Source organism: Mangifera indica, chromosome 4, assembly GCF_011075055.1.
Source record: "Mangifera indica cultivar Alphonso chromosome 4, CATAS_Mindica_2.1, whole genome shotgun sequence".
Taxonomy (NCBI): domain Eukaryota; kingdom Viridiplantae; phylum Streptophyta; class Magnoliopsida; order Sapindales; family Anacardiaceae; genus Mangifera; species Mangifera indica.
This window is the reverse complement of record NC_058140.1, coordinates 11,381,797-11,396,170: the sequence shown is the minus strand read 5'-3', so window position 1 is coordinate 11,396,170 and position 14,374 is coordinate 11,381,797. Positions and strand designations below refer to the sequence as shown.

At 30.7% G+C, this 14,374-nt stretch overlaps 1 protein-coding gene across 5 annotated transcripts; it reads right to left on the bottom strand.

Moving 5' to 3' along the window:
* Positions 1-2,653: 2,653 nt before the first annotated feature.
* Positions 2,654-7,866, bottom strand: LOC123213144 (bifunctional dihydrofolate reductase-thymidylate synthase-like). Of its 5 annotated transcripts, none has more exons than XM_044632513.1 (12): positions 7,553-7,866; positions 6,306-6,820; positions 5,822-6,221; positions 5,644-5,688; positions 5,374-5,439; positions 4,596-4,657; positions 4,439-4,513; positions 4,182-4,347; positions 3,982-4,105; positions 3,736-3,875; positions 3,453-3,635; positions 2,654-3,249 (listed from the first exon to the last, which is right to left on the bottom strand). In XM_044632513.1, the coding sequence occupies exons 2-11, from the start codon at positions 6,731-6,733 to the stop codon at positions 3,525-3,527; spliced, it is 1,617 nt and encodes a 538-aa protein (XP_044488448.1). In that variant the 5' UTR covers positions 6,734-6,820; positions 7,553-7,866; the 3' UTR covers positions 2,654-3,249; positions 3,453-3,524. The 5 variants fall into 5 exon arrangements, with proteins under 5 accessions (XP_044488448.1, XP_044488451.1, XP_044488447.1 ...); XM_044632516.1 differs by having other exon boundaries at positions 3,736-3,842; positions 3,982-4,119; positions 7,557-7,866; XM_044632512.1 differs by having other exon boundaries at positions 7,557-7,866.
* Positions 7,867-14,374: the final 6,508 nt, after the last annotated feature.

Genomic DNA, 14,374 nt, shown 5'->3' with positions numbered 1-14,374 from the left:
TACTGTCTAAGTCCAGGGCAATTAACTAGAGAAAGAAAGAGACCATAGAGCCATACAACTTATACTGAAACAAATTGTGTGTTTGTGTTCTGGACAACATTATCCTGCTGGTCAATAGATTTTTTGCTCCTTTAAACGTTATGTGATGACATTACAATAATTTCAATTTCATTTTCATCTTACAGTGACTCTACAATTTGTTTATGATATATATAAAAAAAAAAATCTATTACTACCTTATATTAGTTCTAAATATCTTTCATGGGCAAAGACATCGGGTCATGCTGAGTCTCATTGATACCTATGTCCAATAATTGAACAGGTCGTTTTGAGTGACTTAGGGAAAGGCAAAGTAAAACTCTGAATAAAGCCATGGAATTGAAGGAAGTTCTTCACATGAATTGAGGAGGAGGCGAAACTAGTTAAGCCAACAATTGTTTGATCCAAGTCTCTCTCTCCCTCACACAATTTATATCATAGTTTTTATGTTATTTTTCTCTTGAAATAGCCTGATTATAGTTCCTGTCCTTGTTTTTCAAGAAAGAGGTGGTATTAGGACAAAGCTGACAAAAAGAAAGACTGGAAGAACTGATGTGCTGAGATGAATCACTGTTGAGGTGGAAGCTGAGTTGGAAGTCGAAGTTGACATGGAAACTGAGCACGAATGTGATATGATGACATTGTTTGCTTGATAACTATGATGTAATGTTCTTGTAATTAATTTGTGTTTTATGTAAAATCGATATGTAAGTTAATAATATTAGGTGTGTTAAGTAGAGTTTTAACATAAATTTGTGTGGTTTTGATGTGCTAGTTTTAGCTTAATGGTACTTAAATCAAGTTGAGTAGCAGCTGATTTTACTCGCAAAAGTGAGATAAGTTGTGGTAACATATATTCCGAAAAATGCAATGAAGAGTAGAACTTTCCAGCAAAGTTTTTAAGTGAAGAATCTTTAGTATTTCTCTGCATTTTTTTATTGTTGATCTTGCTCTGCAATATACTTCCAAAACACCAACAAGAACTCTCTACCTCAGCAGTTTCCTGAATGTTTATACATAGCAGATTGCGGATCTTCTTCAGGACCCAAACTCATTATTGTTGGTCAGGGAGATCATTGAGATCATTCATGGTTCAGTATGCCAACCGTTGAATTGCAAGGTACCAATGTTTAACGTTTATCTTAATGATTTTCCGGGATATGATTTCAAGAACTGTTCGGTTCACTTCCAAGCTTTTATGAAAAACTCAGGAAAGAGAAGGGCGGTGACTTCGGTCCTTGTTTCATAGCTGGAGCGCCTGGAACTTTCTATGGAACAATTTTCTTCATTTTGTTGGTTCTTCTTACAATCTTCTGTGGCAGTTTCAGGTTAGTCATCTTTATCTTTCCTAACAAGCACCATACCTTATGAATGTCAGGTCCCTGATAGCTAGTGAGCGAATCAGGAGTTCCACTGAACAAAGGGAACATTTACATTGCACAAACAAGCCCCAATAGCTTGTATAAAGCATACTTTGATCTGTTTGAGAAGGATTTGATGATGTTTCTATGATCACGTTCAAAAGAGATAATCCAGGAGGTCACATGGTCCTCATTATGATTGTGTGTGACGTGAAATTTAGTAATTCCTTGTATAAATGCAGACAGTTCATCTTGGAGCTTTTAGGAATCACTCTATATGACATAGTCCTGGTCCTCCCGGAGATCCATCACTCTAAGAATCAATGTTGTTATTTTCCGTTTTTGCCTAATTGTGAATCATAGCCTCGGCAACGTGACTTTTCAAGACCTCATGATTTAGCAAAACTGATAGAGTATTAACATTTTTAGAGAGAGTCTAGGTTCAAACTTCTGTCACAGTTATAAAACATTAAATTATCTGATGCAATAAACATGACTATTTTCTTTCAACAGAAATAAATAGAATAAAGTTCCAACCGTCCCTTTCTCCACAGGACCCCAAAACCTAACTCCACAGCCAATCAAGGCCACTGAATAGTCACAGTGGAAGAAGAAAAAGCTCTGTATGAACAAAATGTTTATGTAGCCATCGTCGCAGGATTTGGCCTGAATATTACGGTTGCAATTGTAAAAGCCAAGCATGAACTGGCCCAGGAGACATTAACAGCCCAGCTCTATGTAATTGTAAAAGTCAAGCAGATTTACAGATGACAAAGAACACGTTTCATCAAGGTCATAAAAACATTTAGTTTAAGTAGGTATAAATCTTTTTCAAGTAATGGGTTATGAAAAGGATGTGGTAAAGAATCTTGATCATAGGACAAGAATTGCATTGAATGCATTCTAAAAGATTTCACTAAAATATTTCTTCTTGTTAATATTGTCCGTCTTTGAATTCTCTATACATGTGACTCAAGCCAAATTTATCACATAAGACTTTGATAGACTTTTTGAATCTGCGTGTTTCACGGTTCTGAGGTTGCAAGTCAGTCAAGCATAACCAAGTCATGAGCAAATCCGATTGGTTTAAAGTAAAACCCCAATTGCACTAACCAGGGAAGACTAAAGGAAACTACAATGATCCTATTGCACTCCATATAGGAAACTAAGGTCACTCCAGCAGACATTGCTGACCAGTCGGCGGGTGGGGAAGGGGGAAAGGACATACTTGTCAAAATAAATAATTGAAAAAATAAAATAGAAGGTATTTTGGAATACCTCATTTGTTTTAACCCAGATCTCTCTCTCTTTCTCTCTCGTGGGACTTGAACCATGGTTGCTGAGTAGACTGAATTTGTCTCTCTACCTCCAAGGCAACAAATTTCCCGATCATCGTTTTCAACTATTTATTATTTTAGTCTAAATTCTCATGCCACTCAACGGCACTTCCTTAGAGGGCAAGGAATTTACTTTTTCTTCTTCCTTTATACCATTTACGTTTTCTCCAAGTACAAGTTTCAACTTTTAACTTTGTTATAAAAAATACAAAGAAAGAAAAAGGAATTTATAAAAACAAAATTCAACAACTAGTCCAAAAAGAGCAAAATCGAGTTTAGTAGCAAATACATATTCCCATAGCAGATAAGTTCCAACAACAAAGGCTAAAACAAGTCTTAATAGCTCGAAAATACAAGAACCCTAAATCACCTTAGAACCACCAACTCTATGTGGAACAAAAGGATTCTCACTTACTACATAAGCAACACTTAAAAAGTGTATCCAACTAACAATTTTTTATTTTAATGTGCGTATAAAACTCCGCATCAATATATGCCTCCACCAGCTGTGCCTGAAACATAATACAAAATGATATAGCTTCAATATATCAATTTTCTTATGAGACATATGCCCACATATTCCAATGCAATGCATACCAACAACTTCATGGTCATGAAATACATTAGATTGAATATAAAGGAACTTAATGGAGGCTAGCAGAATTAGATTAGATAACATGAATCACTGATCAGAAATGGAGAATCATGTACTTGCCTCAAAACTTGGCAATTATTGCCTTGGAGGGACCAGAGTCCTTCAAGTTTATGGAACACCTATCCGAATGCACTACACTGACATTTTCATTTCAATTTTCTGGTGAGGATCATAACCTATGAGTTTGAAATCAGCTGCTACAAAAGAATCTATATTTTTCTTCTCCGGATTGATCTTCAAAATCTGCATTGAAACATGGATATTAAATAGACAGAAACAAAACCTGAGAGGATAATAATCAAAACATCAACGTGGCGTCTGTTTAAAAAAGCATCCTTCTTACTGGAAAAGGCTTTGGCGGTTTCTGAAGTTGCTCCTGCAGAGGCCTCACATGAGTGCGATAAACATGAGTATCACCAGTCACAAGGATGAAATCACCAGGAGCAAGATCTACGCAATATTTAAGAAGGTTAACAAAAATTCCTGTAGGACAAAACTGCAATACTTAGGTAATAAAAACCATTAAAATAATATCCAGACTTATTCATATACACAAAACTTATTCATTAGTTGCCGGGAGGATAAATACCACAAACATGAGCAATCATGCATGTCAAAAGAGTATAAGATGCAATGTTGAAAGGCACACCCAGGCCCATGTCAGCAGAGCGCTGATACATTTGACATGATAACTCCCCATTGGCTACATAGAACTGCAAACAAAAAACTAAAGACTTACATAAAAGGAAGAAAATCAAACACAATTTTATGCATAAATTTGACACCAACCTGTGCAAACATGTGGCAAGGTGGAAGTGCCATTAATTTAAGATCAGATGGATTCCAAGCTGAAAGGATGATCCGGCGATCATTTGGATTATTCTTAATCTTGTCAATAACATCTAGTAACTGATCAAAGCCTTGTCCAGAGTAGTCAGCATGCATATCAGTGTACCTGTTAACACATTTAGCAAAAGCTGAAGCTCTAATCCTTGAATATAATTCCAATCTATCAATAACACTTGGAAATAGCAGATTCCACCAACCTTGCCCCAAAATGCCTCCACTGAAACCCATATACAGGACCGAGGTCACCCTCCTCTCTGTCTGCCAACCCAACACTGCACAGATACACATCAGGTTAGAGTGTATGAAAGTGGCACCAGATTTTGCCCCAAATAATATAAATAATCTGGCACTTGCCTATCGAGGTATTCTCTAGATGCATTGCCATCCCATATATGAATGTCCTTCTCCTGAAGAGCCTGTCAATTATACTAACTTTTAGAATCTAAACCATTTTTTTTCCAGCTCTAACAGATAAACGAAGCACAGTAAAGGAACAAAATATCTAATGCACGATTCTTTTATCAGTGATCAAACGAAAAAAAGCATTAGAAAGAATTCCATACCTAGAATGGAAACAAAGTTAAAAGGTCAAGTCATAATCCCAGAGAAATATAAAAAAGTATTCATATCTGATACTGATAAGAGTACAGACCATTAATTCCATCAATGAAGAAGAATACAACCCCATGGGTGTACAGACAGCTAATTCAGTGTACCATGAAAATTAGTCATAAACCAAAATATATGATTCGTAACTACACATGGTATAAACAAAAAGATCCTGGATGACAGTTTTTTACAGTGCATACGTTGCATATCACACTTTTGAAAATACGTGCAGATCAAACACTGATTAGTGGTGTTTACAGAAAAAGGTAAAATCAGTCAAATGACAAGTACTATCAAAATGTCATCCATTCAGTCACTCAACTCACATAGCTTCAAGCAGATGCAAAGCTACAATTCTACTGAAAGTAACACCACCCAATGTCATTATTGTCTAAAAAAACATCTGCAAATGAGTGAAACCCTTGTAATTAGGGTTAGGGTAGTCTTTGGACACAAAATGAAATGCTCTGCTCTTCTGCCATCAAATCATAAAAAATAAACATTCAACAATAACATCATATACCTTGGCATTTGTTGAACCACTGATGAACCAGAGTAGTTCTTCAACAACACCTCGCCAAAATACTTTCTATGAACCAAAGGATAATAATGAATATCAGCCTAAATATGAAATCAATAAAAAATGTTTGCTTTTACTACAAATGGACCTTATAATAAGTTAAATAAAGGACATCACGATTCAGTCCAAGTTTCCACCCTTTTAAAAATGAATATGTAAAAACCAATTAATTTAGACCATTCAACAGAAAATAAATAGGTCAGTTAGCCATACCTTGGTTGTAAGAAGTGGAAAAGTTTTGCGCAGATTAAACCGCATCTATTTGGAATTGAATTGAAAAAAAAAAAAAGTGAGCTTCCATGATTTAGTTGTTTAAGGAAGAGACCAATGAACAGAAACATTCAGAAAAAAAACTAGACACAGCTCTCCACAAAATCTAAGGCTGACTAACCTGGCAACCAAACTTTGATAGAGTGCCAGTCCCTGTCCGGTCATTTCTGAGAATACCATCTGAGATGATGTCCTCAACAAGCCTTAGATACAAGTACTCTTCATGCCTCTCAAAAACCATCTTGGGCAGAAATGAGAACTTCTTCACCTCAAACTTGATAGAATCGGTCTTACTATCAAGGACAGAATCACTGTTTTGATCAAGGGATTCAACCGCAGAGCTTCTAACCCGGACATAAGTTGTGAAGCAATGTCGAATCTTGTTTTCCACAATAGGGAAGGATGAGTACCATGGCTGAAATACTGCTAGATCGATCGGCGGGATAAAAGTATCACAATCAATGTTTGTCTCAATTTCAGTAATGTGGATTGCATCACATCCAGGAGCATTAAGAGCTTCCCTGTATCAAAATACCGTCCACTTACAAAATAAGAAACACAAGCATCTAAATAGAGTAATGAACAAGAAATTGCCAAGTACACACCTTAATACTTGGCCACCTCCTATAACAAACACTTTCTCAATTGAAAGACAATAAGGAGAGGCAGCTAACAATTCTAAGGCAGAACCCATGCTTCCACATATCACAACATTTTCAGCAGTAGCGATGTCAAAACTCCCAGATCGAGTCAGGACAACATTAAGGCGACCAGTCAAAGGTCGATGCTCAAGAGGAATACTTTCCCATGTTTTCCTTCCCATTATGACTGCATTCTTTTTCCCAGAATCTGATGTAGTCAGAGTGACATCCTTGAAAAATTTCAGATCAGAAGGCAATCTCCAGGGTAACTTCCCATCCTTACCAATACCCATATCCCTTGTTGCAGCGACAACAACTTGATAAGTCCTCTCTGGATTTGGCTGTGTATTGACATTGCCATTAGAAAGGCTTGTCTTCGAGTCAGCAGCCATATTCGATGTCAGAAGTCAAATGAAACTTAAAGTTAATAGCTCAAAATTAAAACCGCACAGCCAACTCCCCTGATAGTACGGTGGAACCTGAAAAGTAAGAAAAGTATTAATAACAAATTCTGAAAAGCAAGAAAGCAGAAACCAGTCACTAATATATAAATACACTTACGGAAAAAAAACAAAAAAACACAAAAATGGTCCTAGATATTCACATATATCAAAACACTTGTCCGTAAAAAATTAGTATATCCAGCCCAAAATCACATCTTTAGATAAAATTGTTCATAAAATAATTCTAGTTCTCAATCCAGCCATCAGAAGATGGCATTAGCAGCTCCCAAAATGGAGAGAAGAAACAATCTAAGGCAGTTAGATTTCTTCCAATAATCGTCCACGATTTCAGGTTTACAAACAAACTAACAGAAGATTAACCGAAATTTCTCCCTTGCAAACAAATTATCAAACATAGAAGATAAAATATATGTAAGCTGAATTCCACATATAAGATGGAATTTGACTTCCCAGAGTAAGAATATATACAAAGAAAATTAAAATTAAACAGAGAAAAACTGCAGCTAAAGACGATCAATAACACAAAAATAAACAACATAAAAAAAATTACAATTCAAAAAGCACAAAATATTATATAACAAGGCATAAACACATTTTCTTCAACAAAAAAAATGCATACAATAATAATCATTCATTAACAAAAACAAATAGCAGTAACACCAAACCGACCCAAATACCAAACTCTTCAACAAAGAAATCGTCGATCAAAATTCTCAAAAAATTTAAAAAGAAATGCAAGTAAGTTACCAACCGATCTGAGACAGAAACGCAAAATCTTGATCCTTCACTCTCAAAAACAAACCCTATCAAAACAAAATGACAGGAAATGACGGTCAACTTAGCAAATACTAGGGTTTAGATGAGCAAAATGAGGGCGGATTAGGTTTAAAAAACGAGAGAAAATAAGTTGTTTGCTTTCAGAGGACGAGAACGTTGAGTTTTTATTGTTTGCTTTCAGAGTAAATATAAAAGAAAAGGAGCAGAAAAACACTCTCTCAAAAACTTCGAAACGACACAAAATCCAAAACCACGGTTGACGCGGAGTGCCGTCAAGGCAAGCGTGGGTTCGTTGGGCGTTTATATACACTTTCTTCAGTTATTTGCCCTTACTTCTTCCTTGTATTTACCTTCATTGCCCCTCCCTCCACCATCTGATAACAAAAAAGATCACGACTTTTTTACCACTAAATAATAATAATTTATTGCAATTTATGGATTTTATTTAATACAAATTTGTGTATAAAAATAATATATAATTTTAAATTAAAAATAAAATAAAAATAATTATATAATAATATATTATTAAATATACATAAATTTATATATATTATTTTGTTTATAGCGTTATTCTTTATTTAATCTTTAGTTCGTGAAATTTGTTAATAAATAAAAAAATATTTAATATTTTTTAATAATTATTTATAGAGCTTCTAGATTGTTTGGATAAGGATAAAAAAGAGTTTGTTGGATAAAGACCAAGTAATAACATATATATTTAAAGAGTAATACTATGTATATCTGTTTTAGGTATATAAATATATACACATTTATATGTGTTATCATATGATTGATTATTGTTTTATTCTTAATTCAAAATTATCTAATCATATGATAATATATATAAATATGTATATATTTATATACCTAAAATAGATACACATAATTTTATTGATATTTAAATTCAACGTGACTTTTATTTATCATTTTTATTTTAAAATATTTATTGAATGTTTGGACGGAAACATAATCAGCATGTAACTATTATCAGGCCAAAAGACCTGTGAATTTCTGGTATGACCCCTCAAGTATTGAAAATTTATATTATCACTTGTAAACTATTAAAATTCACATTATCAATTAGTTTAAAAAGCATAATTATTATTTAATATTTAATATTTAAAAAAATAAAATTTCATCACATTTTCTCTTCTAAATTTTAAAAATTAACCATTTTTCTTAAACCCTAAGTTATGAAAACTTCACTTTTCCCCGAGGTTTTTTTCTCTTCCTTCTGTAATGACCACCTTCATCACTGGTCGACTTCAGCTTCCTATCCATCTTTTTATCTGGTGCTCTCTCCCCCTCCCGGCACTCTCCTTGAAGAATGATGACCAAAATATCATCAAATGAAGCATGGGTCATGCTCTTCATTGACTCATGCTTCGATTCGATAATGGTCACTATCATGTGTCTTTGTTAACCCCGAAGCCATGGAAATCCTTTTGTCTTCATCTAGACTCTCATGATTCAGTTGTTAAAGATACGAATTGGTCAGATTCATGAGATAAAGCAAAAGAAGAATCAGTTGAATTCATCTTTATCGATTCGTCTTTCGGACGGAGAGAGAGCGCATGGACCATCCATCATTAGTCTTGGAGAAGGTGACCAAAGCAATTTGGTCACTGAAAAATGTGTTGCATTTTTTAATTAATCCTAACCAAAGGAAAAAGTGAAGTTTTCAAAGCTTAGAGTTGAGAACAAATTATGAGTTTTTAAAATTTAGAGAAAAAAAGAGATGAATTTTATTTTTTAATATTAAATATTAAATAACAATTATACCCTTCAAATTAATTGATTTTGTTAATTTTAATATTCTACAGATGAGATTTTGGATTTTCGCTATTTAGTGGATATCAAGAGATTCAATAAACCTTCGGTGGGAATAATCTTTTGGCCTTATTATCATATCCAGATTGGTTAAAATTATTTAATTTTAAGTGAAGAATTATATTAAATAACATTATTTATATCTTAAAATTAAAATTTGAATATTTTACTTTTTCCTATTACAAATATAATTTCTCAATTGACAATAAATAAATATTTATCACAAAAATATATATTGATAAGTTTTATGACTATTTTCCTTTTTTATTTTTTTATTTTGGTCAAAATAATTAAACCCTAAAATACAATGTGCCACCTAACTCGGATTATCTCTTGTGACATTATGGTTTGAAAAAACACAAATTTGTTTGTTTGAATGTTTCCATTTTTTGTTATATCAAATAATTAAGTTTTTGAATGTATTCATTCAATTAAGAAGGTTGCCCAATTGAGATTACCCATAGTAATGTTAAACCATAGAAAAGTGCTCATTGTCAATAAGACTAGATTCAAATTGAGCAAAGTTTGAATATAAACTGATTTGAGTTTGATTTATATTTATTATATTGAATTTGAGTTGATCGGACATACCGTTAAAAAGTTATTAATGAGATAAACATTATTATTAGTGAAATAAATAGTATTACCAATAAAATAAATAGTGTTGTAAGTTTGATGAACACTAGTAAAATGAACAATATCACTAAAAGAGGAGTCTATTCGATCCGTTGAACTAAAAATTTAGTTCAAATTGAACCCAACATTGATTCAATTCAAACTGAGTCAATTATTCTATTATGTTTCATCTAGACACGATGATAGGTTATGCATAATTTGTCATAGCCGGAAGGTGTCATAGACCATGAAAAGACGGACCTTGGTAGGCCCATGTTTGTCTACCTCAAGGCTAAGGCTTAGGATAGGACCCACACCCCTGTAATAGTGTCTATGTGAGTTTTTTTTTTAAGGCTAATCCACCAAAAATTAATTTTTTAAATAATAATATCGATATTTTTCAAAATAAACGAAGATATTATTTCTAAAATTTTATTTACAAGCTCTCGTTTATAACAAAAAAAAATCATAATTACATGATAAAGAAAAATTATGCCAACAAAATAAAAGATATATGAAAAAAATATAAATACATATGTATTACATTTTACATGTATATTTTTATTTTTTTAGATATCTAAATTTTTTAAATCTTCATAAATCTTCAACATCACGATTTTCCAACTTAAAACATATTATCACTTAATCTTTTATACACATAATACTTTTAACAACACTTTAGTGTAAACTTGATATTTTATCATATTAGACGTATCTATCTCTAAAACATTAGTAAATCATGTGCGAAAAACACAACATAAGTTTTTCAATGTGCTTTTTATCATGCAAGAATATCAAAATTATCATTTTCACTCACAATTTTCTATTAAATTATCAAAATTTATATAATTTTTAAATTCATCAAAATCACAGTTTGAACCTATCGGTTGTTTACTTTTTGTGAGGATAACCATAAATATTGTTTACCTTTAAATAAACTCAAACTTAATCACATATATGACATGTTTGTACTATTTTCATATTTTTTATAAAATGAATAATATATTTCATCTAAATTCTCTAATATCTCCTATTATTAATGATAAATGGGTATTCAGATTTTCCGCAATAACTTTTAACAAGTAGATTCAACAAACAATAAAAGTAACTTTTGAATATTTTTTTAAAATTTTACACCAATGATTTTTCAATTAGTCCAAAATTTTCATGATAATTATATTATTTAAAAATGAAACTAATATGTATTATACATTATAAAACTAAATAAATTATACAATAATAAATTTTTAATAATGAAACTATATATATATATATATATATATATATATATATATATATATATATATATATAGTATATAATTTATGTACACGGATTATATGTTATTATGTGATTGAATAATTTTAAATTAAAAATAAAATAATATTTAACCACATGATAATACATCATTTGAGTATCTAAATTGTGTATAAAAAATGCGCATATATAATATTACTTAATTTTTAAATCTTGGTAAGTTTTTTAAAGGTTCCAACATATTCATTCAAACAAATCCAATTTTCCAATCATGTTCTATAAAATATTAAGATTTTTATGATCTTTTGATTGTGTATTAAAATATTGAGTAATTATCAAATGTGATAGAAAAATATTTTTATTTATTTTATATTTGGAAAAAAAATCTTAGCTAATCTTTTATAAATGGTTACATCAAAATACAGGTAAATTAAAACTCAAAATGCAATAATTTTTTATTATAATTGTCAATCAAATTTAATATAACAAGAAGTTACACAAATAAATACTATATATCGGTTACTAAATGTCAATAAATTAGAAATCATTGAAACAACTTTATTAAATTTACTAATTTTATTTATAATTTTTAATTTCACTAGTTCATAATTTGTAACAATCTAATATTTTAATGTGTTCCTAAGAACTTTACTGAATGCATATTGTACAATATTTTGAATAAACTATTTTAAAATATAATTATCATCAAATGAAAAAGGTCGGTAATTTGTGACAACTTATTTGAATATATAATTTATCATGTTTTGTTGTTCATACATGAAGTTAGACATTTCTTTATTACATAAGTGGATGAACTAACAGAAGAGGATTGTTGCCCTTGTGAACAAAATTTGTTATGGTATTTTACTTTTGTAATGCTCATTGATATGCCACAAAGATTAAGTCAACTTGACTTGATAGTTGCCATAGCTGAGGGTTTGAGAGATGAGAAAGTTGAGAGTTGAGTGGCTATGCGAAAAATTGAATAAGTTTAGGATGGTATTTGTAAAAAAAAAAAAGAGTCGTTATTCGAAACCAATGACTACTTAATTATTATAGTAGCCGCTACACAATGACTACTCCGACGGTTTGGAAAACAAATTTTATTATCTTTTAAAATAGTAAGATATATCAAGTTAGCCCATCGACTTTCTCTATAGACACCAACACGGTTTGCCTTAAAAACAACCTTGGCATGACTCGCAATTTTGCAGGCCATGCCCCTAGACCAGGCTTTTTAAGACTCAGACCACTTTGTCAGGTTTAGCTTTATCCAATACATGGTTTCCATTTGGCCAAAGCACTTCTTCCGCCCAAAGATTGCTTATTTACCAAATTTCCACCTTTAACTTTGGAAAACTCATATGCCCACCCATGAGTTGTTAAGTTTATTAGTTTTAAAGATAAAATTATCATTTTATCTATAATATTAAAAATAAATTAAAATTTTATCTTATTTTCCTCCTTAAATCCTAAAAAGTAATAATTTCCTTTCAATTCAAATTTTAAAAAATAACATTTTCCCCCTAAGATTTACTCTCAAACTCTGGTCTCTTTTCTAATGTCATATCCAATGGTCTCTCCCATTGGCGATTTGTCTTTTCTTATCTCTTCCTCCTTTGACTGACAATTCAAACTGGAAAGATGAAGACCCAACTTGAATTGTTGGTCGGAGGAGGGAGAGATGAGGAGAAACAAACTGTTAGAGGGAGAAAATTCATACTGTCAAAGGAGTGGTTGGAGTTTAAAAGTAAACTTTAGGGGGAAAAATGTTATTTTTTAAAATTTAGCTCAAGAGAAAATTATTACTTTTCAGGGTTTAAGAAGAGAAAATGAGATAAAATTTTAAAACTAACAAATTTGATTAACTTTAATCATTCGTAGGTGAGTAAATATATTTTTCAAAGTTAAAGAATATAAATAAGGATATAAGCAATTTTTGGGTGGGAATAAGTCCTTTGGCCTTTCCATTTTAATTGGAATTAAAATATATTATATATAAAATTAACGTTTTTATTTTACCTATTTCAAATCTTATCCATATACTACTAATTGCCATTAATATTCTTACATATTCGAGACCGTACATAAATTCACAAATAAAATGTTAATGCAAATACCCTTTGATATGTTTCAAATTGAAGTCTCATTCTAACCTAAATTTCATTAGTGTCTGTAAACCCTACAATCTTATCAGGATGACAACAATAACCCATTGAATCCTACCAACTGTAAGAAAATTTTATTAATTTTTACCATTAGATTAGAACATGTTATCTCGTCCCACCAACTTTGGATAAGGACAAAGATGTTTTATAGAGACAAAAAGAGTACAATATTCAATGATCCTAATCTTCTACCAAACGGAACTTGCGGCCCATCCTTTGGGGTACATATTAAAAAAATTAAAATATTTTAAAATAAAAAGTTATATATATATATATATATATATATATATATATATATATATATATATATATATATTATTAATTATTAATTTGTATATTAATAATTATATGTCATTATAAGTGATTTTATTTTTAATTTAAAATACTTTAATTATTTCTCACTCAAGGATTCACACGAATTTGAAATATAACTAGTTATTTAGAATAAGCCAAAAGATATATTCTCACCCAATGTTTGATGCGATCCTATCCTCTCACTCATTAGTTATTGAAAATATAAATTTCCACTTATAAATTATTGAAATTAACAAAAATAATTAATTTAAGGTAAAATCGTTATTTAATTAGTAATATATTGAAAATAATAAAATATTATCTATGTTTTTTCTAGATTTAGAAAACTAATAATTTTATTTCAGGATTCTTATATTTTCTCTTAGGGTTCTAGTGTGAAAAATGGGAGAGAAAGCAAAACTGGCTAATCGTGACACTGAAAAAAGGATAGAGAAATCTTAGAAGAGAAAATATAAGATTTTAAAATTTAAATTTTAGAAAAATTATTAGTTTTTTAAATCTATAAGAAAATAGATAATATTTTATTATTTTTAATATATTATTAATTAAATAATAATTTTATTTATAAAATTAATTAATTTTAATAATTTATAAATAAAAATTTAAATT